The sequence below is a fragment of the Tiliqua scincoides genome, chromosome 5, assembly GCF_035046505.1.
Source record: "Tiliqua scincoides isolate rTilSci1 chromosome 5, rTilSci1.hap2, whole genome shotgun sequence".
NCBI lineage: Eukaryota > Metazoa > Chordata > Lepidosauria > Squamata > Scincidae > Tiliqua > Tiliqua scincoides.
The window spans coordinates 35,382,276-35,399,974 of record NC_089825.1 but is presented as its reverse complement, the minus strand read 5'-3'; the positions used below and the strand labels follow the sequence as shown (position 1 = coordinate 35,399,974).

The window sequence follows — 17,699 nt, the reverse complement described above, 5'->3', positions numbered from 1 at the left end:
GATCAAAATTATTCAATTAATTTTTTACTAAGCTCTCCTGAAAAGATGCATGCCATTATGTAGCTAAAAAGATGACATTTCTTATTTTAATTATTTTATTGTTCTTATAAAAATTTATATTCTGCCTTATATTTGCTAAAAACGTACTCAATGTGACTAACAAATAAACTAAACGTAACACATTGTGGGTCCAATCCTATCCAATTTTCTAGCACTGATGCAGCTGAGCCAACAGGGTACATTTTGCATCCTGCAGTAGGGGGGAGGCAGTCATGAAGGCCTCCTTAAGGTGTTTGTTCCCTTACTTTGGTGCGGCATTGTAGCTGCATCAGCCCTGGAAAGTTGGACAGGACTGAGACCAGCAAGCTGTGTAAAAAATGTTAGGCTTGTCTAAGTCCCATTAAAATAAATTTAACTAAAGTTAGTTAAAACTAACTTGTCTCATTTGATTTCCATACTGCTTAGTTATGATCAACATTATGTTTATTATGCCCAATAAAACAACAAAACTAAATCCAGCGAAATCAGGCAACGACCGTAAGCTAGCATAGAAGGGGGAAAAACCAAAGAAAATTAACAAAATTCAGCAAACAGAGCTGTCATCAGCTGCACTATGATTTTGTCTACTCCTGCAACCAGTTACAAATGAAATCCCTGCAGAAAACCACACATGGTCATCACATATACCCAGAAGAGAAAATTAGAAGACTAGCCTTTTCAGTGCCTAGCTCTTTCACTGCTTTGTCAACAATGCTTCGGACATCATCTTCCATATTATGTAGCTTCAATATAAGCAGATCCGCTAATGTTGTATTTTCGGTTATTGAAAACTGAACCTGCAATATACACCAAAGGAATTCCAAGATCTTGAATTATGCTGCTACTTTTCCTGTTTCTCTTTAAATGGATGAAGTGAGCCCCAAATGATTTAAGGAGCTTTTTTGCCTCCATGGGCAAGATCACCTCATTCTACTCTGGATGCCGACTGAGGCCCCAATCCCAACCCCTCTCATCAGCACCAAAGCAACTGTGCCAAAAAGGCATGCCCTGCATCCTATGGTGGGGGGGGGGGCAGTTAGACATCCTGCAAGGGGTACATTAAAATATTTTGTACTTACCTACTGGTAGGCTGCCCAATCACCAATGGGTTTCCTCAGACATACACCAGCTCTTTCTGTGGCATATGTCCAAGGAGAGGAAAGGGGTGGGTGAGTTTTACGAAGAGAGAATAAGATCTGGTGTGCACCACTAACACTGGAACAATCCCAACAGATTCCTCCCTGCCTCAGGTTCCTCCCCCTCTCTGCCCAGGAATGCCCCTCTTCTTCCTGCTCCCGCCCACCACCAGTCCACACTGCCAACTCATATCCACTACTGGTAAGTACATGCACCTGCCAGCAATTGCACTGGCCTCACTGCACTCGCTGGTGGTGTCACCAAGTATGATGTCATGCGATGTACACCAGGATCCAGGCACTTCTGCCTAGATAATGGGTCTCCAAACCCCAGCCTGGGTGCCAAAACTGGCCCGTAGGAGGATTTGACATGGCCCGCAGCATGTGGTGAGGAAGTCTGACTGTTCTAGCCCACAGCAACCTGCTGATGGGCCAGGAATGCAGAGCCTTGTGCAGAGAGATACTTCTGCTGAAGAGGCTTTCCCGAAGATTGCCCCAGAAGGCCATGTGCTTGTGCACTCAACACACACACAGAGTCAAGTGAAAGAATAACTTCTGACTGATTCTCAACTCAATTATAATACACCCTTTAGAAACCCAATGGGAGTTCCAGATAAATTCAATATCCTGATTGACCAGCTGGTCAATCAGTCCCATCAATCCATTACATACTGAAAGCATATTTTCTCTTTACAAATTAATTTCTCAGATTTCTTCCAACTTTACTTATTACTCAATGTTCCCCAGCTCATTACCCCTCCATTAATTCTCTTCCCAATCCCTCCAAATAATTTCCTCTTCAATTTTTTCCCCAAAATATTGATTCTTTAACATGTTCCTCCTTTCAAAATTTAATTCTCAAAATCCATTCCCTCCTCTTCCTGTACAAATCAATTTTGCCTTCTGCTTCCCAAATCCTTTTTCAAAATCCATTCTCCCCTCTTCCATCTCTAATGCATTTACTTATTATTTAAATTTATTAATTTTCTGGCCCTCAGTACTATGTCAGATATACGATGCATCCCTCGTGCTGAAAAGTTTGGAGACCCCTGGCCGAGATCATGGGACTTCCACGTGTTCTATCAGAGGACTCTAGCAGACAAGATTGGGTTGTAAGAAAAAATAAGCAGTTTCTGCTTTACCCATTTATTCGCAATATTTGAAATGGATTTAAGGGGTCAAGGACTCTGTGACTATGAGAGTCCTTAAAAACTGATAAATTACTAGTTAATTTTGCCAATTTGCAGCCCAATCCTACCTAATTCTCCATGTGGTGATGCAGCAGCGTCAATGTGGTGTCTGCAGTAACCTGTGGGGGAGTTTGGCCTCCTGAGACCTCCTTGAGAAAAGGGAACATTTGCTCCCTTCCCCTGGAGTAATTCCCTGCCATCTCAGTGGGTCAACTCAAACCTGCTCCAGAGATATCACTGGTGCAAGTCTACATGGACCCATGAAAGTGGATTGGATCCATTGGAAGGCAGCAGCACATACTGAAATCCTAACCCCCTTGCTAGCATTGATCCCCCAAACAGGGTCTACAAGGACTTGCAATAGAGTTGGTGCAGGTCCATGTAGAGCCAGTGGGGTGGCTTAGGTTTATCCCAAGCAGGCCCCCAGATGCTGAAACTCCCCTGTAGGGTAGCAGGCAGCTGCTGCATTGTCACACAGGGAGTTGCACTAGTTGGGCTGAAAGGATTTAAGACTAAGGTTGCAATCCTATCCATACTTTCCTAGGAGTAAGTCTCATTGAACACAATGGGACTTACTTCTGAGTAGACATGTATAGGATTGGGCTGTAATTCAAACAGTGGCATTAGAAAGATACTTACACCTATTGCACCCATCAGTTGATACCAATGTCTCTCTCTCATTGCTGGATTCTGCAACTCTGTTATAACTCTCAGTGACGTCACCAGGTTCTTTATTGTTAACTCCAGACCTATATATACATTCCAGGGATGAACGTCTTTATCCAGTAACCACAACTCCTAAAGAAAGGCATCAGAACGATATTGTAGAACACTGTGTCATGACCCATCTGGCAGGAATTAATATGATTAACAAAATATTAACTACTTTTAAGGGCATGCTGAAATCACTGATCTCTCCCTATGCACAAATCCAAATAAAACAGCTGTGATGAATAATGAAAACCCACATATACTCATGAAGAACATTTCCTGAGACAGTGGGAAAGGAGATTCTTCTCAACTAACTGCAGCTCACATTTCTTTGTTCACATTGTTGTATTAGCACAAATAGATTGCTAGACATCATGGATTGCTTTGAGATAATTCTTCTTAAGAGTAAGGAGAAGTTAAGTGATATTTAAAGCTCTGTTCAGCACTACTCTGAATAATTCCCAGTAGCATCTTACACAAGTGAAGGGAACATAAGATAATAAAGGTAGCAAACATGCAAAGTATGATAAGGAATTTTAATCCCATTTTATCGGGTAAAGGGACATAATTATTGTAGCTTTACACTCTTCGTAACAATTTGTATCACAAGTAAGAAACACTGATAGGTAGATGGCAAGGGACATGCTAAAGACACAGTATTTAGATTGGCCAACTCTTCATGCTTCTAAATCAAGAGAAATATCAAAATACATTTATGGTAGTGGGAATACAATTAAGCTCACCAAGGGTTCCTTGCACAGAAGACAGGAAAACCTGAATGTGAGAAAACACCACCCACTTTTAAAAAATGTTTTGCAAATTCCCTTTGCATTCCAAATTTTGGAGTATGTTACACACAACACTTGTTTCACAGATTCTCCAGTCATAAAAATATGCACAGTTACAATTGTATACTAACACATGCAATGCATGTGCAGGGCAAGTGTGCGCTAGTTGCTTTTATTTTAACAGCTTACTGAGGAATGGACCAAGCTGATCCACTGCCCAAAATGGTGGCAGATGTGCTGCCCCACCAAATTCCACCATCCCCACCAGCGTGCATGTGCAAGCAACCCATTCCCAACAGCAAGCAGCAGACACACCAAAAGTTTGCCCCCCTTTTTTGTTTACTGGCATGTGCATTAGCAGAACCCCTCCACTATAGCCTTCTCTGAGCTGACTGAAACTCCCCCAATTCGTCCAGCCAGTGTAGAGGAACCAGCAGAGAAGGAAAAAAGATAAAAAGAAAAAATGCATAACCTCAAGTGCTGCTGAAAAATCTTTGGCAGGGGTTCTGGAGGCAGGCCTCCTGCTTGCCTACCCTCTCATTGTCCCTTCTTATCTTTTCCCTCTTTTGTCTTTGCTCTGCTGCTCTGTTTTGTAATAGAGCAGAGCAGGTTGGAACCAGGATGTCAGCAGAAACACTATCTACATTCCCAAAAAAGTAGTTCTTTTTTGGAAGCGCTGCTGCAAGTCACCCAATTTCCTTTATCCGGCCTGCTCTGCTGCTCTATTTCAAAAGAGAGGAGCAGAACAAAAACTGAGTGGTAAGCAGGGGCAAAGTGAGGCAGTTGCAGCCCATCTCACCTTGCCTCATGGATAGGGCTGAGCTGACTGATCATATATAGCTCTGGGATGGCTGAGACGTCTTTTGGATGCTGAGCAATGACTTGAACTCAGGCATCCCATTGTCCACATCAAACATGCCAATTGTACTGTGTCTGGTAAAAGGGGCTGTTAGACAAAGGTAATGATGGTATACAGTATCATAGCAATACATTGGCCACTAAGCATTTACTTGCTAGTACATAGACCAGTCATTTTCAACCACTGTGCCATGGCACACTGGTGTGCTGCGAGTGGTCCACAGGTGTGCCACGAGAATTTGAGGAAAGGTCATTTATTAATAGGGCCAATGGCAGATGTGAACCCCCACTGGCAGTATGGTGTGCCTTGTCAATTGTCAAAAACCTGGTGGTGTGCTCTGACCATTTTAGTGCCTTGCCAGTGTGCCGCAAGATGAAAAAGATTGAAAATCACTGACAGACTGTCAAGAAAGGTTCGTTCACATTCAGTGTTTCTTTCCCTCCTCCAATCTCTTAAATATTCAACTAACGCGTAACCCAGAGTGATTTCAGAGGATTACCATGCACCTATAATGCCACAGTCTTTAACAACTCTGCTGAGTGATGCAGGTTTAGAACACTCTGCAGAAATTGTTTCATGTTCCACAAATTCTATAGGTCTCTAACAACTTTAAGCAAAGCCAACTTAAAAAACAAAAACAAAACCCCAAATCTCTCGCCTGCTAAATTTCAATATAGGGATGACCTTGTTTGTCTTTTCAGATTTAGTTCAGCCTGATTTTAACATTTTCATCCACAGGGAGCTAAACCCCAGTGGAAAAAAAAATGCAATGGTTAAAAGAAAGCAAATGTTTGATGCATCATGTTTTCTTTGGGGAAACAGCAGTTACTGGGTGGGGAAAGGAGGAGAATAAAGAAGCAAGATAAATGGTGGTCATATAAGGAGTTATTCTGAAACTTGCCTTGGCAAATCTTCTGAGTTCGACATCCATTTGTTCCATACTAATCTTTTTCCAATGGCTTTTGGTCCAATTATTAATGCTGCTCTGAAACAGGAGGAACAAAGAAAAAAGTCAATGACATTTGGTAGAGGCAGGTTTTTATAAGGAAACAGATGAATATCAGAGACTTACTACAAGGTCTTTTTTACATATTAATATTACAATTTTTTTTTTTTACATAACCACCAAAACAAACCACTGGGGTCTTAAACTAGGGAGACAGAGGTCAGGCATCTTGCTCAAGGACTAACTGCTGTCCTCAGTTCTTCTGTAGGACAGCATCACACCTGTCAGAGGCAGCAATATCTGTCCAAGGAGGATCAGATGACACAAGGAGCCAACAGTGTTCCACTGGACCTTATAAAACTGCCGATACTTTCAAGGCTCCCAAACCTAGCTGTTCATATGCCTCCTTAAATTATTTTTAAATCCAACTTAATAATACAAAACAACTATCTGCACAAGTAGCATTTTCAAAAGTAAACAGCAGCTGAGTCTGATCCAGAAGGGAAGTATTAACTGTGCTCCCAATCCAGATTAGTCTCCCCATAGCTGCTTCCTCTTAAAAAAAGAAAACTAAAGAAAAAAGATGTGGCATACCTGAGCATGGTTGTACCTGTACTATAAAAACAACAGCTACCTTATCCTTAGACAAAGGATGTACAGGATTCCAATGGATCTAGTGCCAAGATCTTGACTGAACCTGGAACCTTCTGCATACAAAGCAAATGCTCTTCCCCTAAGCTACAGTCTCTCCTTAATGCTTGAATTGTTCATATTAAGTTGCAAGGTGGATCAAACTCCAGTTTTCAGATATAATTTTATGATCAGAATACAGGTGGGTGCCACTTAATGACCTTCTGCTTAATGACAAAGCTGCATATAAAAGGATGGTGGTAAAAGCACAGTAAAGAGACTCTTAATGAGGCAGTCAGGTCTCCCATAGCCTGCAGCAGAGTGTGTGTTAACACAACAAAGAGGCTCTTAATGCAAAGAAGGGACAATCTATCTCCAGCAGCCTGTGCAGCCAGCTAGTATTTGGCAGGGAGTGTCTATTTGCGCAACAAAGGCACTACAGGTTGAGCCCCATTATTCACATGGGTTCCATTCCAAGCACTTATGCAGATGGCAAAAAATGCACTATAGCAAATCAATTTAAAAAACAAAGTTCCCTTGCTGTGGTGATTTAAAAACAGCCTTGCTGACCTTTGTGGTGTAAGATAAGAGTCATTAAGAAGACACTCCATCAATCAGTCCTCCTCCAAGAGCTTAGAAAGGCGCTTCACTCAGCCCCTCCCTTCACCAATGCAAAGTTATCACCTTTCTTTCACATGCTCAGGGGGAAGGGAGGGGTCACCTGGAGAGAGAAGGATTGATGGATTGTCAGCCACCTGCTCTCTCTCTCTCTCTTATTAGGGAGGCTATTGTTAAAGGACTGTTCAGTTTTTTAAACTGATTTTAAAGGGATGCACTTTCCCCCTTCTCCAGGGATCAGCACATTCCTTCTCATTTGCAGTGGCCATTCGTGTTGAGTCAAATCCATGTATAAAAAAATCCATGTATAACAAGGCTGGGGCTGAATGTCCACTTAACAACATAATCACATAACAATGGGGACTGCAGAACATATCCCCGCTGTTAAGTTGCACACACCTGTAACGGTCAAGTGTGCAACAATTCTTTGAAAAACAAATAAAAATCTTACTGTGACATTAGTATGAATGTCCCAAATTTCCTTGAGCAACTTTATTTCTTTGCGACATTGCTTCATTTGTTTGTAATCTGGAACGATCACTTCAAAAAGGTTGGCAGATTCCTGTATGTGTAACATTTCTTCTTCCAAGGTCTCAAGGTCCTGATTTGCCTTAATGAGGCAAGTAGAAAGCAAGTTCAGTTAAAACCCAAATCAGTGTAAATTGAAGACAAAGGAACTGCACAGATGGACATTTTACAGGAATTACTGTAGAAATGTTGTACATTTCATTTTCCTTTCTGATGCTCTAGCAGACATACAAGGGGCATTTATGGTCCAGCTTCTCAGCTAGTATAAATCAGGTTCAGTACTATAGCACTGATTTACATCAGCTGAACTTCATCCTCTCCAGATTTATACATTTATATCCATACACAGCTCCAACAATTTGATCACATGGGCAATTAAATGTATACTTGTCACAGCTTTATTCTAGCAATAATATCTATTTTTATTGCTCACTAAATTCTTTAAATACTCACTCACTTAAATATAAATTAGTTATGAACTCTTGGTTCTGAAGACTGTCAGTACAAACTGCATGGATGCATCACTTCATAGCTGGCTTCCAAAAGGTGCAATCCACATCTCATTAAAGCTATAAAACACTGATTTTAAATACATGGAATTGCAGTTACATCTTTGAAATGCTTAGAGATATAAAATGGATGTATGGAAAGGAAGGGACATTTCATTATGTTCAATTTAGAATAACATAGCTATAAAAAACCAGAGATGCATTTTTTAAATGCAAATAGTTTGTTTCTTTTAAAATGACAAGGTTGCTCTAAAAGGAAAACAAGTGCGCATATTTTAAGCTGTGCAGGCATATAATACGAGCACTTAAATGTCGAGCTCTACTAAAAAAACTGAATGGCAAATACAAATTGTATAATATGTAAACAGAGATTTCAGTTTTGTAGCTGAAGATTACTAGCATAGCACGCACCTTTGAGATTTCTCCATTACCTTATCAAGAAGTGCATATGGGGTCTTGGCACCAAAGTGAAAGGGAGCATCCACTCTAAATCTTTCTCTGAATCCTATCTGCTTTCCCTGATGAAAGAAACGCAGGCAATAAATTCTGTCAACAGGCTTGTCCTCATAAAAGCGTGGGGTTTTGTGCATGTGGAGGTGCGTGTGTGTTTAAATCAGCTTAGCTTACATCAAAAGCAGCACATTTTTTTCTGAGAAGGGTGACCTCAGAAGTCAGAAGAGGAGTCACTTCATGCTTTATAGTCACAGCAAGTTTTTTGGTTGCATTCCATCTTTCAGGCAATTCCTAAACAACAAGGCAAAGGATATTTTGAGAAGTTCAGGTTGTTCACACTGAATGTAGGAAGCTGCCCTGAAATGAGCCAGACCACTGCTTGATTGAGTTCAGTATTGTCTACTGACTGGCAACAGATCTGCAGGGTTTCAGACAGGAGTCTTTCTTAGTCTTACCTAAAGGTGCCAGGGATTGAAACTGGGACTTCACTAAGCTATAGCCACTGTTAGGACAGCTGAGGAAGGTGCTCTTACACAGTATCCCAATTGAATGGAGCTACTTATCCATTAGTCATTCCTGCATGGCAGGGATACACTGCCACAAACATTAAGGACTGGGATACATTACTATAAAGCACTCAAAACTGCCTGGTTCAGATCTGATACATTACAGCCCAACCCTAAGCTTCCCAGTGCTGCAGGCTGTAACGGTGCCTAAATGGCCACCGCTATATCCTGTGGGGCCACAAGGAAGCCACAGGAGGTCTTCCTGGGGGTAGGGGACATTCGTCCCCTTACCCTGAGAAAAGCCCCAGCCTCCACAATGGGGCTACTCAAATCTGCGCCAGTTAAATTGCTGGCACAGACTTAAGAAGCCCTGAGTCAGGCTTCCAAGTCCAACATGGAGCATAGGATCCAGTGGAGGAGGACTCCACTGGTTCCACCCCCTTCCTCGGCTGGTCTCTCCTCTGCCCTGCCCCATCCAGAAACACCTTCCACCCGCTCCACCACCCTCTCCATGTCCCCATGCAACCCAGTGCTTACCTGTTTGCCAGCAGTAGCCGGATCTTCCTCCACGGTGCTGGCAGGGTGACGCAGGCCTCCTTGTCAGCACCACTTACTCAAAGAGTGTTGCAAACATGCTTTATGGCATGATTGCAACACCCAGAGCCAGCGATACAAGCATACTGTTGGTGCAAAGACCCATAGGATTGAGTCCTTAGTCTTCATTCATGATTCAAACGCATTTAAAGTAAGTTGCAATGCCTCTTGCAGTGCACCAGATAAGACAAAATAGAACTACTGAGTTGGCACTGCTCACTCTCTCCCTAAGCCCCAGAGAAAAGCAAAGAAATAGGTCCATATGGGCACAATATGTTCTTTAAAAGTCCCTTGCAAGTTACTGACGCAAAATCTTGGAGTTACTGTTTGAGAAAATCCAAAACCAGAACAGTTACACCAGAGTTGCACCATGTGGTTCTCTGGATACAGATCACTGCATTTTATCTTCAAACATTTGTTAAAACCAGTTCCTGCTTTCTGCCTATTATATGGGCCACTTCTCCCAGCACTGAAAATCATTCAACCTGGATCACCAGGTCTTGTGAACGGCAGAGTGGGGGGGGGGGGCACAAAAAAAAGAAAAGAAATAAACAGAAATAAACAGAAAAGCTTCTAACCATATAAATTGGAATCCAGCATAGTCTAGCACTCAATAGCCAAAACTGTGCATAAATTCTTATTAAGTAAGAATTTAAAGTTTCTCTTATTCTTAGCACGAACAATTATTTAAACAATGCAAAATAAAAAAGACCTTACAAAAAAGATCCTGGTAGAATAATGGTACAATCAACCACAAAGTTTTCATATATGAGTCCCACTAAAATGAATAGGACACACACAGAAGAGATCTTGTGCAGCACCCGCTTACTTCCGTGAAAATGTGCAGAGAAGAACTATTCATTGGATGGCACCAATTTTTTAAACCTAACCTCCTTGAACCTGGGAAAGCAGAGTGGAGAGAAGAGGGAATACATGACCACCATTATTTCTTTTCTTGAAATGATAGACAGCAGCTTAGCTGCCACTGATGGACACATGAAATGATGGCGTATTTTTCCTAAATTTACAGTACCTCAACTTGGACATAAACATGATCTGGCATCTTCAGTCCATAGCTTTCCAAAAGTATAATGGTATCTTTTAGAGGCTCGAAAAGCTCATCAGTAGCTGCCTGCCTGTCTCTCACAGCCAGGAGGTGAACCATAACACCTGCAAGTCCATTATAATCTCCTTCTTTCAACTCTTTGTGAAGTTCAGCATCTGCCACTTTAATGAATTCTTCTAGGTCAGCTAGGCTGTCAAAGGGAAGGCAACAGATTTCAACACTGGAAATTTTTCTAATGCATGCGAACATCTAATAAGCATTCAGAATTACCTTCATTACATTATTTAGACTGCAGTTTAAAATTTTCCTGGAAACATTTTGGTTTTATCATACTGTACTTTCAGAAGAGTAGGGAGCACGAGCAGAGAAAGCAGAAACAGTACTGCTGAGGACTCCACTCAATACAGTAATCATTTTTCTCAGCACTAGCATCCAGAGTTAATATTTCTTTATAGCAAGGAACTTCAGATGCTATCCTAGGTGCCTTTTCCCAGGCTTGAACAGGGACCCAGTGAAAGAAGGGATGGTGAAGTTACATATACTCAGAGAGCTTTGAGGGAGCAACTTGATCCAACACAGCCTCAGTGCTCCAACTGAACCCTGAAGTATCCTAGACCTGACCATCCCTCCCAGCTCCATTTCATTGCTGCAGAGGGAGGATCCTTAAAGATGTAGTCCCTGCACCTAGAGAGTGCGCCTTGGTGCCTTTCACAGCCACCTTGCGCCCAACATGGTCTCCTGCACTAGTGGGCAAGTAGTCAAAGGCAAAAGGTTGTTGGCAAGCAGTGGTGGTGCGACCTGGAACAGTGCCAAATCCACTGTTTGCAGTCTTTGCACAATTTTTTTTAAAAAAGCAGCCACTTACCAAACCTCTCACATGGTTTCTTCAGTTGCAGAAGTGCAAAACTTCCACATATGATTTAAAGAGATTGCACAAACAAAAGAAGTTCTTTGTTTGCATAGTCTCTGTAAATCAAACTGGAAGTTCTGCACTTCCATACTGAGCATGGGAAGGGGGCAAGTGATACATTTTCTGCTCACTTTTAGCAGAGGAAAGCAGCACAGTGCAGATTGAACCTGCAGCAGGCTGGGAGGAGGCAGCAACAGCAGGTTTGGGGCAAAGGACACCCTAAATCACCTCCCACTTGCACCCTCACAATATTCTGCTAGTGCAATTCACATCATCCAGCCTAATGAATGGGCTGCCCCTAATGGTCTGACCTGTTGGGCAAGTCCACCTCAGAAGGGAACCACTCAGGCTCCCAGAGCTCTTTCCTGCCCAGTCTACCTTCACTATCAGGACTTGGAGCCTGCATCTCAACAGCTGGTGCTGAAATGAAGATTTGACTGGCTCCTCCTTGTCTGAATTAACTGGTTGGCAACCTTCAGTCTCGAAAGACTATGGTATTAGCCTACAGCACCCGGAATTTCCAGGTGGTTTCACATCCAAGTACCAACCAGGTCTGACCCTGCTTAGCTTCTGAGATCAGACGAGATCAGGCATCTGCAAGGTAACAGCTGCTGTCTGAATTAGAGTGCAGAGTTTTACCTGAGGTCAGGACCACTGTATGATATCAAATCCCTCCCCCCACAAAGACACATGAACAAGCCTTTGAGAGGCAATGGAAATTTCTACTACCCCTGCACTGCTTAAAAAGGATCAGGTGCAGGAACAGGACTCTGAAGTCACAGGCCATGTGCTCACATGCCTTGAGGCCAATTTCCTGAGTCCCAAAAGGGCTTCTCAGCAGGAAAGGGTGCTAACCCTTCAGTGCTTTAACACATACGCAGGGAGGGGGAAGAGAAATTAGACTTGGTGAATGCTATTCCTCTGAACCCATTTCTCCTCTTCCCCTTTTAACTTCCATAGTCTCTGACTTGACACTCTTTTTAAAAAACCAAATCAGAATTACTAATTTAAAAAAAATTGACATATTTACCTGTCTATGACAAATCTTAGGAGATATTCCTTGAACATCCAACTCCACTTTTTAATTATGTTTAACAAACTAATTTTGAAAGGTTTCGTGTCCACCCTTAACCAGCCTTCAAAAATTCTGAAATCTTCAAATTTGCTCATTTGAATATAAAGATTCTCATAGATGTCAATCTAAAATAATAAATACACATTACATAATTTAACCAATTTCACATTTAAGAGGGACTATGAATATCATTTAATTTTAAAATCTCTTTCTTGCCTGCTCTTTAAATTGTTGAGTTATTGGGCGCTCGTCAGAGTTGCCAACGTCAGCACGAGTTTCTGTTTCTTCAGGAGCTAACACATGTCCATACAAGAGGAATTGTTTCATAAATTCTGACCTGTCATCCACCCAGAGGTAAGCATAAGCACCAAGAGAGTTTTTGAAGTCAGCAGCTTTAGTGATAACATCTGCCACTCTGCCCATAATCACTTGCCTGGCCTCAGACAACACTGGCATACTGTCCATATCATTCTAAGTAAAAGGAAGAAAGAAAGTTATTTCTATATCTAGAAAACCAATTGTATTTTGCATTGTATGCCTATTGTGCAGACATTTTTAATAATCTGTTCTGTGCATTTTAATTTTTCTTCTAATTGGCAGTACAAGACTAAAGTTGCAATCCTATACACACTTTCCTAAGAGTAAACCCAACTAAATACAATGGGACTTACTTCTGAATAGACAAGCATACGATTGTGCTATAAACCTATTTGCTCCGATGTAACAGCCCAATCCTGAGCTGCCCAGCATGCAGGGCTGCCGCAGTAACAAAATTGGCTGCTGCAGCATCCTAAGTGTAACTGGGCAGCTGCCAGAGGATCCTTGGGACAAGGGGACATTCATCCCCTTCCCTGCAGTAAGGGAAATAGCCCTGCAATGGGACTACTTGACTCTGCGGTGGCTCTTTAGCTGGTGCAAAATCAAGAAGCCTTGAGTCAGGCCACATGGAGCTGAGCTCTGCTGGTCCTGTCCGCTTTAGCCTCCTGCCATGCTCTCTCCCCATCCTCTGCCCATTCTGGAACACCTCCTCCCAACCTCCCCCCATGCCCTGACTTATCTCTCCACTGCCAGGCACTTCACATGGAGCACCTGGTAGTGGGTTGTCGGCCTCTGACTGGTGCTGCCCCAGCGTCAGCACTGGGCTGGCACTAACCCCCGCAAATGTGCCTTACAGCACATTTGCAAGAGTGCATGCCAGTGGAGAGCCTGTGCACAGTGCACAGGATTAGGCCCAAAGTCACTAAATTGAGGGCATAATCCTAACCAACATTCCAGCACCAATGTAAGGGCAATGCAGCTCCAAGGTAAGGGAACAAACATTCCGTTACCTTAAGGAGGCCTTCATGACTACCACCCAACTGCAGGATGCAGCACATGCCCCATTAGCACACCTACGTCAATGCTAGAAAGTTGGTTAGGATTTGGGCTGCAATAGGTTCACTCCCAAGTAAGTTTGTACAGGATTGCAGTCTTGAACTTATATCATTATTGTCAAAATGATACAGTACCTGGTAATGTGGCACTTCCAGATGAGTTGCTACTCTTGTCACCTGGGCAGAGATTTTGAAAATATTGCTTAAAAGTTCATCGACAAGGTCATAAAAACCTTCACCAGCTTCCTTGTCCATTGAAGGTTTGAATTCAATTTCTGGGGCATTTAGGATCATCTGAGCATGAAATAATGGAGCTGGTTTTAAAGTTTTCTCTGTGTTTTCCAAGAAGAAGTTTAAATTGTGCATTATGGTATTAAAAAAGCCATCAATTATGATGTCATCAATGAATTCCAAGTAAATCTTCCAAGATTCTGAATGTGGATCTGCTTTAAAGAGCATTAAGTTCTCCTAAAAAGAAGCATGCAAAAATAAGCATTTAGTGCTACTGTTGTGACAACTTTGATTTAAAATATGTTAAGTAGGTAACCAGATAACTGGCAATCAGAACTGCATAGGAAATTGCAGATACTTCCACCTGGGCAAAATTAATACCAAAATGATTCTATAAAAGAAACTTACTGATTAACAACATGAAGTGTTCAAACTCTATTTTATTTGACATCCACATTTGAATATATATTTTGCAGTGGCTGGTATTGTGTTGCAAAATCAAAGCAAATACTCAACACATTATTCTGCTCCAGGTTTTACCTCCACAAGTTTATGGATCCTGAAGTTATCCTCTCGGAATGCCATGAATTTCTTAGTAAGTGTATCTTCTTTGTCCTCTGTATTCAACAAAGCTTCCCTTCTATTGTCTTTTCTAGAAAACAGGGGATGCTCCATCCAACTCTTCATTATTTTCTGAATGACCTTAATATTATCCTTTGACCTTTGAAGTCTCTGCTCCAAGTCATGAACCTGGGCTTTCATGTGCTCAGTATACTCCCAGTAGTTCTCCTTCTGCCATGTGAATGTTTCTTCTGCTTCCAATAACTGATCATCAATTGTTTTCAACTCTTCTTCAATCAAAGGGTATTCTGCCTCCAAAACAGTCTGATTCACTGTGTTATACCACTGGACAACAAGCTCAAGGTTTCCTACATACTGATTGTACGGGGGGGGGGGGGGACACGTACACACACACAAAAAAGTTTGACATCTCTGCCATAAACACCACAAGTCAACAATACAGCACCTTGATGGTTATTGAAAGAGGCATTAGGTTGGACATCCCTTATCCAAAGTGCTTAGAAAGTGTTTTGGATTTTTCTGTATATGCAGAAAACTTGTATATACAAAAACGAGAGATCTTGGGGATGGGGCCCCAAGTCTAAACACAAAATTAATTTTTCATATATACATACGCTGAAGATAAATTTTATAAATGTTTTTAATAATTTTGTGCATGAAACAGGGTTGGGCATGAAACACAGTTTGTGAGTTTATTTCTTTAGGCAAAAAAGTTTTTTAAAAAGTCATGTTGGCGATCAAAAAAATTCTGTATTTCAGAATATTCCATATTTTGGCATTCCGAATAAGGGATACACAACTTGTATACAAATTGTTGGATAGTCAGTGCCATCTTTACAACATACCCACTATTCTTTGGGCCAACAGGGTTGGGTCTCACCATATTTCCTAGTACTCATGTGCACAAACTAAGGCCACCACTTATAAAACAAGCCTGGTAGCACTCACAAACATCAATTTATGTAGTGCCATATATTTATATTTATAACATATTAGGCACCTTTCAAACCCCTTTGGCTTGAAGGAAAATCTGCTTTCAGTGGCTTTGTATGTCAGACTAGAACTTGGAAGGCCAGGTCTCAAATTCTCAGTTCACTGTGATGTTCATTGGACTAGTGAAATGAACAGCCTTACCTAGGGTTGCTTCGAGGATAAAATGGGTCAGAGAAAGATCACATATTGCCCTCCCCTCAAGCTTCTTGGGGAGATAATGTATTTTATGTATTCTATCTTTTTGAGTGCTGTTAGCCGCCTTGGGTGCCCTTTGGGGAGAAAGGTGGATTACAAATCCAATATATAAATAAATAATAAAAATGAAGTTGGACTGCTGAAGGTTGAATCTTCTAGGCTCTTACATTTATTTTTGAATTGTGGGGAAGGAAAAATGACATCAGTTCTAAAGAGAACCGTGCAGATTATTGGCAGCCTTCAGTCTCGAAAGACTATGGTATCACGCTCTGAATGGTGATTCTGGAACAGCGTCTAGTGTGGCTGAAAAGGCTGATTTGGATGTGACAATCGCTTCCACACTGGGAGCAAGTGTAGTCTGTCCCTGGTCTGTCTCCCTACCACGCAGAACCAAGCCCAAAAACCAAACCCAAATAAATTCAGATTACTAAAAGCACATACCTTTGCAAACGTTTCCCTTTTTTTATACATTTCTAAAGCTGAATGGGGAATATTGATCTGATCCAAAAGCAAAAGATATTTCACATCTCGTAAAACAGCCACCAGCTAAAAGAAATGAAGTATTATATCTTTTCAATATCTTTTCAATGTCAATCACACAACAGATATTAACAGCCCAATCCTAATTCCCCCACCCCACAGGAGGGGGGCAATTGGAAATGTCTCCTTAGGGCACTTTTGTTCACTTACTCCAGGGAGAGCCTTCACTGCCAGCATGGGCTTCCTCAAATCTACACCTGTCATTTTACAAGCAGAAATTCAGGGTGCGTAACAGCAGTGGAAAGGGGGATGGAAGGAGTTAGGATATCAGCATACGCAAGTACCACTGATCTCACTGCTGGTCTGACTCTCTTCCTACCCTCTGCCCCATCCAGGTACATCCTTGTTTCTCTCCTGCCCTGCTGCCGGACTCATCGTTCTAGATTCAGAAGTGGGTCTCCTGCTCTGCTGATAGCTGTGGCAGTGCATGCCAAATAGCCACCAGTAGTGCACTGTGCATTCTGCCAAAACCCATTTTACAACAGAACTATATTCCACTGTTGTAAACCCCTCCATGTGCCATCAGTTTGCACCCTAGTCCAAAACATATTATTGACTTGAAATAATGCATTGTACTGACAACTTCAGCACTTCATGGTGCTACGTTACTGTTGCTATCTCTCATTTTAAACTCTTGCGACACATTTTAGAATTTTATCAGTAGTGATTCCTTTAACCAAGATACGCAGTAAGCTAAACAGCAACACGGCACATGCACAAGAAAAACCCACTGTAAAAATCAATGTAAATTTAACCAAGATTTTTATGTCAAGGTTGGTTCTACCAATGGTTCCCAGAATCTGCCACAGAATTCAGCACAAGAACAGTTTTAAAGCTGTAAAGTTGGACATATGAAGCTCAAACTATTGGTACATCTATTATAACATATAGTAGATTAAAACTGAACATATGAAGCTGCCTTATACAGAGTCAAACAATTGCTACATCTATTATAATATACAAGAGATTATAATATACAATAAAAAATACTTGCACAATACCTTAGGATCAAAATTTACACTAAGGAGGCCATCTTGAGAATTGCGTATTATTAGTGGTTGATCTAAATTAAATTGACAAATGCCATCCACCTCAGATTTCCATTTATAATAAATCTGATCTTCATACTGGTCTAGTAAGGTCAGCATCTCTACAAATTTCTGATAGATTAAAGCACCTTCAGGGTTTTCCAAGATCCTGGCGGAAAAAATGTAATTTACTCTTCCC

General features: G+C 41.5%; 1 protein-coding gene across 1 annotated transcript in view; it reads right to left on the bottom strand.

Moving 5' to 3' along the window:
* Nucleotides 1-17,699, bottom strand: part of DNAH11 (dynein axonemal heavy chain 11) — a 189,915-nt gene that overhangs the window by 137,714 nt on the left and 34,502 nt on the right. The window contains exons 12-24 of the mRNA XM_066631428.1: nt 17,474-17,669; nt 16,374-16,478; nt 14,703-15,098; nt 14,067-14,399; nt 12,775-13,029; nt 12,514-12,683; nt 10,541-10,763; nt 8,582-8,698; nt 8,386-8,472; nt 7,369-7,527; nt 5,625-5,708; nt 3,005-3,163; nt 714-836 (exon numbers count right to left, since the gene is read on the bottom strand). Coding sequence (XP_066487525.1) covers nt 714-836; nt 3,005-3,163; nt 5,625-5,708; nt 7,369-7,527; nt 8,386-8,472; nt 8,582-8,698; nt 10,541-10,763; nt 12,514-12,683; nt 12,775-13,029; nt 14,067-14,399; nt 14,703-15,098; nt 16,374-16,478; nt 17,474-17,669 — 2,407 coding nt within the window. The remainder of the gene's footprint in view (nt 1-713; nt 837-3,004; nt 3,164-5,624; nt 5,709-7,368; nt 7,528-8,385; nt 8,473-8,581; nt 8,699-10,540; nt 10,764-12,513; nt 12,684-12,774; nt 13,030-14,066; nt 14,400-14,702; nt 15,099-16,373; nt 16,479-17,473; nt 17,670-17,699) is intronic.